The sequence below is a fragment of the Oreochromis aureus genome, linkage group 16 (assembly GCF_013358895.1).
Source record: "Oreochromis aureus strain Israel breed Guangdong linkage group 16, ZZ_aureus, whole genome shotgun sequence".
Taxonomy (NCBI): domain Eukaryota; kingdom Metazoa; phylum Chordata; class Actinopteri; order Cichliformes; family Cichlidae; genus Oreochromis; species Oreochromis aureus.
In genome coordinates, this window is record NC_052957.1 from 26,006,436 (window position 1) to 26,014,442 (window position 8,007).

The window sequence follows — 8,007 nt, forward strand, 5'->3', positions numbered from 1 at the left end:
TAAAGGTTATGACGCAAAGTCACCATCTGTCAGCAGTTACCACGAGAAAATACAGACAAGGTTATTTTTGCCCATTTTTACAAACATTTTATGAACTACCAATGCTTCTTCCCCCCCCCCAGTAACACATTGCCTGCAGGCTGTGATCAGGGCATGCTGTCTGTGTTTTAAGGTGGTTTGTCACAGCAAGATAAAAATGGAAAACATTAAGAATGGAAATGTAGAATTAAAAATGACAACACAGCTTGTTAAGCTTCCTAAATAGTAACATATATCCTGTGCAAGTGGATTAACTTATCTAAAATTACTGAAGTTGCTTCTGTGCGTTCTCCCGCTCTCAGGTATCTCCTGCCATGTACTCACGTAATGCTGAGTCAGCGTCGTGCTATCAGGGAGACTGACTTATACGGAAAGTCAGCGGACAAGTTCCTGTCATTGATCCCAGAGTGCTGCCGGTTCAACGCAGCTGCCTCCTCTGAGAGAGATGAGGATAATCCATTTTGGGGCAAAGGTGAGCTACACTCTTGTGGAAAGTGAGCAGTTGACACTAATAGCTGTGGTTGTAAATGATATGAACTGCACTTGAAATATAATCTTTTACTGAGTGGAATATACTGTACACAGTAGTTGTGCGGCTACTCTAGTCACTTACCTTAGTTAAGACCATTAGTTGTGGAGCCAAAAGGGTAAAATTGCATGGAAAACTCTTGGTGTTAGGAATGTTATTGTATGTAAATTGATTGTTTGCATACAGTGTCTGTATTAAGTGGGATAGCAGATCCTGGCTCTACTCATGGTTTTCCTGTTTGCCCGTATATTGTCATCCTGCAGTACTGAACAGTCCCAGCACAGAGTCTCCTGCCCCACCCAGACCCAGCACTCCATCCCGCTTGTCCTTCTTCATGAGACAGCAGAGCAGTGGAGGTGGATCAGGAGGTGGAGGTGCTCCTATCCCCTCTAGCATGGATCCACTGCAGTCCGGTTCTTCGAGCTCCCACCAGATGTCTCCTGACAGCCCGATGCACCATCAGCAGACCCACACAGATTGTCTGGACTGGGATTCGGGTTATCTGGAGTATCTTAAGGATGCTCGGAGGAGCATTGAGCTTTGCTCTTGGGCTTGTCGTGACTGGTCGGCACCATATGATGGCGAAAGCCCATCCCCAAACACAGCCCCACCACCCCCACTTCCCCCTACCTCCAATCCCTCCATGACTATGTTCCCTGAGCACTTCTCTTTCCAGCAGGGAGGAAGTCATAACTCATCTCCTGGTCAACAAAGGGCGGCCATTGTGGCAGCAGCGCGGTCTGAATGGAGTAGCTCTGAGCGGGACAGCGGAGAGTGGGATGTTACGATTGGCAAAAACAACTGCATCAGCCTAACGCCTCGCTCCAAGAAACGCAGCCTTCAGAGAGAGGAGCTGCCTCCCAAGCCTGTACCTCCTCTCGTACCTTCTTCATCTTCAGCAACCGCTTTATCCACTTCTCATCCCATCTCCTCCCCAGCTCCTCACATCCCCTCATCTGCCATCACTGTTAGCTACCAGGCTATGTACAATGGAACAATGGTGCAGGGAGACGGGTGCTCAGACAGTCGCGATAGAGGACTGGAGGTGAAGAAAGTGAAGAGGGACTTGGGAGATCAGCAGTATTTGGATGAAAACGCCAACCAAAATGGTTCCCTTGTTACCTGCCCCTCGCAAAGCTGCACTGCTCTCCCAAAGTCTATTTTCAGCAACAGTGACATCAGTGATGCACAATCTCTTTGTCCTAGCAAGATTTTCACTCAGACCTCCATTAACCAGTCAGCATCTGATACCAAACTCTTGACAAGTGAAACCTTAAACCCACATGATGCATCCTCAGAGCTTCCAGAACCCAGTCAGCAGTCTGTAGAGAGTCTCATTGAGGAGCTGCTGGAGCAGGCGCCGGGAGACCCACAGCTGCCTGGCGATGCCAACGGTCAGGGCATTAGCATCGAGGCGTTCACACAGGAGCTGAGAGAACTGGAGGACCGGGTGAAAGAACGCTGCAAAGCAGCCTGTCAGCTGGAGGAAATCGCCAGAGAGAGTCTGTCCACTGAGCGCCAGGAAGAAGAACAGCAGCTGTCATCAGCACTGGAGGGGAAGCTGACAGGTGACGTGAAGGCAGACGGGTCTGCGGTGGGCATCTGTAGTCCTGCCAGACCACTTAACCAACCTGTCTCCCAGCCATACACAGGTGAGACTCACGGATTTCTTTCCTTGTTGCATCAGTTTGTGGATGCGCACATTATCAAGTCTATAGCTTTCATCATGTTTTCATGCTCACACTGCTGTCTCAAAGAAGTGGTTGGATGTGTGTCAGTAATTGTATCACTGAGCTCTTGCTTTTGATAATTGCTAACAGTGTAGCTGTTGAAGTTATGTGGTTGATGGTGTAATTACCAGCTTTTTTAATCAGCAACATTTCTATCGGCAGTATCAGTTCCTCAAACTTAGAAACTCTTCTTGACTATATTTAAAGGATGGTGGAAGGATTTGTCACCATATAATCACAAGCAGTTAAAACCCACTTCTGAGAAGCAGTTACTCTTTCCCCTGCTGACAAGAGTTGAGCTTTATATCCTTCTATTCAATGATCCACCGGTCTTCCTCCGTGCAGGTCCATTCATGACAGTTCTGTTTGCCAAGCTGGAGAACATGCTCCAAAACTCGTTATACGTCAACATCCTGCTCACTGGCATTGTGGCCCAGCTGGCCTGCTATCCTCAGCCTCTCCTACGCTCCTTCCTGCTCAACACCAACATGGTCTTCCAGCCCAGTGTCAAGTCACTAATCCAGGTACGCTGCACTATGCAGAAGTTATTTATAATGGTTTTTATGTGACCTCTTTACCCTTGTTCTGAAAATAGTAGAGAAAATGAATAGTTTCTTTGTTTGTCTTTGAAAGGATTACAGTTTTTGGGTGTCTGCCTTTAGGCATAGTTGTCCACTTCCAGCCCACCTTACTTCTGTGCAAGCTCTGGTTCCAAAAGCATCAGGCCCACAGTGATATTTGCATCCAGTTTCTTTCCACATTCATTTTCTTTATTTTAAGATACTTGAATTCACTGCTGCAGTGGACATAAAAAAATAAAATAAATGAATAAATATCACTGCAGTTTCAGTCAAGTGATCCATCCATACCCAGCGAACACATTCACAGAAAGTTCAACAGTTTCAGTTTTGGTGACTCGTTGGATTTTTCTCAAACTTCACACTCAAAGTGTCGCTTTTATGGAAGGATATAGACTCTGTTCCTTTTATAAAACTTAAATTGTTAAGTTCACGTGCATTTCAGTCTAGCAGGATGACATCAGCCTGAGAGAGGTGTTAACAATATCAAGCAAAGGCAATCAAAAAGTTTAAAAGTTTGTTTCCACGACTCTCCTCAGGTTTTAGGTTCTGTGAAGAACCGCATCGAGGCATTTGCCGCATCTCACGAGGACTTTCCTGCCATGCTGAGGAAAGCCCAGCAGTACTTGGTGGCCCGAAGCAAAGTGGACTGGAGCGACTCGCCGGCACCAGTTCCTACTTTGCGCCGCTCGGATTCCCTTGGTGAGTATAGAAATAAGAAGAGCTACATTTACACATACAGGCGTGGCTTTGGTGACTTTGATTATAAATTTAGTGAGAAGTGTTAATCACAGATAATTTACCAAAAAACAATTAACGAAGATGTTTAAAAATATTTTAAACACACTACGAAATTCCAATAAAAGTACATTTGAATTGGAAAAATATTTAGGATAAATTAAAAAAAAGACAAAACTGTTAGAAAGCAGAAGAAGAAGAATTTATTGGTGCCGTAACATCTTACCTTTAGTACTTAGTAAAAAACACATACCCTAACAGATTTGCTTCAGTTTTAGAGGTTTTTGAGGGTTTTTGGTTTTTTGCAGTACAGTGATTTGTTACCAAACTCCACATTAAAGGAGATAATCAGAACTATAGGCCCACTTGGTAACAACTTTTCTACCTTTGAAAAAGCTGGGATATCACAGAGATTTCAGAGTATTCTCGCGTCACAGTTTTATTTCCCTGTTGTGAAACCCTGCCCTTCTCTTCCAGTGAAGAGTCGAAAGCCATCTCTCGGAGACCTGATTCTTCGTCACACAAACAGTCCAACACGGGCTCGGCACGCCGCTCAGCTCGCCCTCGCACACGTACGGGATGGCGGCCAATCACTGCACAGCGCTCTGTTCCGGGGCAGCGGAGGTGCGTCTGGCCTTGAGAAGCAAGCTGAAGCGCTGCGAGTAAAGAACGCCGTCTACTGCGCCGTTATCTTCTGCGAGTTCCTCAAGGAGCTGGCTGCCCTCACGCAGGAGCACGCCGTCTCTTTGCCCTTCCCTCACAGCCAGGAAGCAGAGGAATAGAAGGTAAACTCAGACTCCTCAAACTTAGCCTCACGTTTGTTGATTTAGGCCGTACACAAAGAAGAAAGTTAAATAGGATTCTCCCATCACCACAGGACACACTTGAGACTTTTTTGTCACTAAAATGGATCGTCTGCAACGAAGCAGACAAAAGAGGAAAACTGGGATTTTTGTACCAAAATTATTATAGGATACCTATAGGACTGGAATCATTTTCCTCATCTGTACACTTATGATATTGTGCATATCGTGTATTATATTCACATCCTGTACACAGAAAATCTCGGTAAATACTTGAGATTTGGGAGCTTGTATATACACATACCATTTCATGGTATAATACGACACAGTAAAGCCACAGATTAAAGAAGTAGGTGCACATATTGGTGCTAGTCAATACTTATCTTTTGTTTTGAAAGGGTGCTTTCAGGTTGGCACAAAGAAGGTTTCCTCTTCAACAACAACAGTAAAAACCACCAAATATTGTTTGGCAGGAAAAGACTGAAAGCGTGTGCGAGTCAGCCACTTACAAAGTAATCCCATCAGTTTGGTCATCTCCGTGGAGCTGGCTCATGTTTGCTTTCATCAGAGCTTTTGTCAAGGACGGGCTAAGAGAAAAAGTTCACTTTAAAAAACAGAAGCGTTCCCAAAAAACATGGGAGCTTTTTAGGTTTATTTTAAAAGGCTGCACTAAATGCTAGTCATCACTGAATGAGATGAAAACTGGAAAAACCTCCGTGTGGGAGAGTGCCACTTTGTCTCCTGTGAATCAGCACGACTACCATAATTGTACTGAGAAACTTGGGGTAATTATTGCCTTTTTCTTTTAACGTTTTAAACATTTGTCTTCTGAATTTGCACCATTTTATAGACATATCAGCAACATGTGGGAGCAGATGTGTCTGCCATTGTGTATGAGAGTTTATTTGAATGAATCACTCCTTTCCAAAAAGGTGACGCCAACTGTTCAGGCCATTAGCTAACCATTCACCGGTTGTCATTTTTAAAAAAATTTAAAAAAATTAGGCAGAGGAATCACGAAGACGGCACTCTTGTATATGGAAGAGGATTAGGGCCACTGGGGGGGGGGGAAAGTGTCTTTTTCTTCTCACGTCTTTTTTTTTTCTTATTTTCCAGAATTCTGAGATTAAAGTCAGAATTCAGAATTCTGACTTTAATCTCAGAATTCTGACTTTTTTTCTCAGAATTCTGAGAAAAAAGTCAGAATTCTGACTTTAATCTCAGAATTCTGACTTTTTTTCTCAGAATTCTGACTTTTTCATCAGAATTATTTTTTTTCCTCATAATTCTGACTTCAGTCTCAGAATTCTGAGAAAAAAGTCAGAATTATGAGATTAAAGTCAGAATTCAGAATTCTGACTTTAATCTCAGAATTCTGACTTTTTCATCAGAATTATTTTTTTTCTCATAATTCTGACTTCAGTCTCAGAATTCTGAGAAAAAAGTCAGAATTCTGAGATTAAAGTGAAATAAATAATTCTGGAAAAAAAGAAAAAAAAGACGTGCCCACTTTTTTTTTTTTCCCCCAGTGGCCCTAATCCTCTTCCATACTTCTACATGTCGCATCCTTTGTGTGTCATTTAGTGTTTTTAAAAGACCCGAAATTCTGCAAGATTTTTTATTTTTTTAAATTCCACCTGTGCGTTGGCATTATTTCCCTTTATTTTGAATTTGATGAAACAGAATCTCATGAGGCGTTCGTTGACTTTTCTTGAAAAAGATTTTGTTTCTCGGTGAGACAGGCCAAACCGAACACACAGGACATCTGGGAAAATAATATGCTGCTACTTTTTTTTTTAACACTAACATCCATTTTAATGGTGAAATAGCTACTCTATCTTTTTATTTCATTGGGTACCAAGTATAAATGTGCATGTGGAGGTGCTGATGCAGGTTGTGATCAGCTTTTCTTTAATTTATTGTGTTTTGAGGTTGAATGAAGTTGCAGCCACACAGTGTTAAAAGCTTTTGCCAAGACTTGATATTCACTGTTTTCCTTTGTAATGTGTTGCTAATTTGTTTTTTGGTTGTTGCTTTTTTTTTCTTTTTTTTTTTATAAAATGGTAAGTAGTCATTTTACAGCTCTGTAATATCTGTAGCAGTTTTCTGTAATGTTGCCAGAAACTGTAAAAACTGTAAAAATGTGCATTATTCTTAGGAGTGCATTGTAAAATCATCTACCTGTGACCCAGCTTTCCAAGTAACATATTTGCACATACTAGCCATTCTCTCTCAACTCTTAGCAGTAGAGAAACTGCCTGCCACCCTGCAAAACGTCGAACATTTCTTTCCCATTACACCACTTTCACCTTCTGCAACAAGCTGAGACGTCCTCAGCTCGTCGAAGCCATAGCCGTGTTCGTCATGCTCGTACGTGTGGGATTTCGTCCCGGCTGTGAGTCACTTTTCTACAGAATTTCTTAGATGCATTTCGTAATGACCCATAGTTTGTTTCTGGTTTTTTATTAATAGGTAAATAGTGTCTGCATGTCAGATAAGGCGAGGTTTTATGATAAACTAACAGTTAAGTAGTGTTTGGTTTGTGCAATAGTACTGAGCTTAAATTAGCTTCCATGCAGTAGGGTTTAGTGGTTAGTGAGTCGTGCAGTCACCTGCAGAGCTCGGCGATGACAGCGAAAACAGGTTTCACGCTGAATGTTTGCTCTGGGTAGAGAAATCTCTCTTGTACTTTACACACTGCCATCCGTCCATCCGTGTATCACCCAGTCTGCTGTACATGTGTGATCTGAAGAGCGAGGGAGGGGAAACAAAAAACCAAGAGCAGAGGGCCTCATTCCTCATCAGGTTCCATGTCTTTTACACTCAAGATTGTGTTTTCTAACAAAACTATTTTTTACAAACAGCTCTGATAAAGATTGATGGTACTTGCTGTGTTTCTTAGTGTCACTTCCAGTCACAGTTACAGTCATTTGTGTTCATGGACACCAAAGACAATCGCTGATACCTGAAACTCACAATGTCTGTTTAAGCAATCGTAGACAGTTTGATGGTACACGGTCTGAACACTGTAATGAACCTTATCCACGAATCGTGCTTCTTTAGTCAACGTTTCAAGCCCACAAAACGGTGCCAGTTAGAGTTTTTGTTTTTTAATGATTTAAAAATTTTAAGGCTCAGCCTAATTAACGAAAAGGGAGCTTCTAAGTAAGAACTTGGCATTAATAAATTTGTCTAATTAGGGATTGCAGTCTGTACTCGCGGTGAATTTTTTAATTTTATTTGATCTTTTTTAGTTCATTTGTAAGTATACAAAAACCAATGTGATGAAGTTTGTAATGTGGCGTTTTTATAAGGGGATTATTTCCTACCAGGGCCTTTTGACGTCTTCCTTGAAAGACTGTAAGCAGAAGTTAATTTAGAGCAGTGATTATATGAAAAAACACATGTTGCACACAGATAAATGAAAGGGAGTCTGGCAAATATAATCAAGGCTTCATGGTGACTGTGATGGATTTACTTAGCTTTATGGAAGTTGCTTTTCATACTCTGCTGGTTTTTAAAGAAAAAAAATATATATATATATATACATGAGCACTCCAATTGTTCACATAACAGGGGTCATGGACGGA

The 8,007-nt window shown here is 42.0% G+C and overlaps 1 protein-coding gene across 3 annotated transcripts in view; it reads left to right on the plus strand.

Moving 5' to 3' along the window:
- Positions 1-5,521, plus strand: part of fhip1b (FHF complex subunit HOOK interacting protein 1B) — a 21,921-nt gene extending 16,400 nt beyond the window's left edge. For all 3 annotated transcript variants that reach the window (XM_039600568.1, XM_039600569.1, XM_039600570.1), the window contains 5 exons: positions 342-511; positions 832-2,220; positions 2,644-2,822; positions 3,416-3,578; positions 4,092-5,521. In XM_039600568.1, the coding sequence (XP_039456502.1) occupies positions 342-511; positions 832-2,220; positions 2,644-2,822; positions 3,416-3,578; positions 4,092-4,396 (2,206 nt within the window). In that variant the 3' untranslated portion in view covers positions 4,397-5,521. The remainder of the gene's footprint in view (positions 1-341; positions 512-831; positions 2,221-2,643; positions 2,823-3,415; positions 3,579-4,091) is intronic.
- The last annotated feature ends 2,486 nt before the right edge of the window (positions 5,522-8,007 follow it).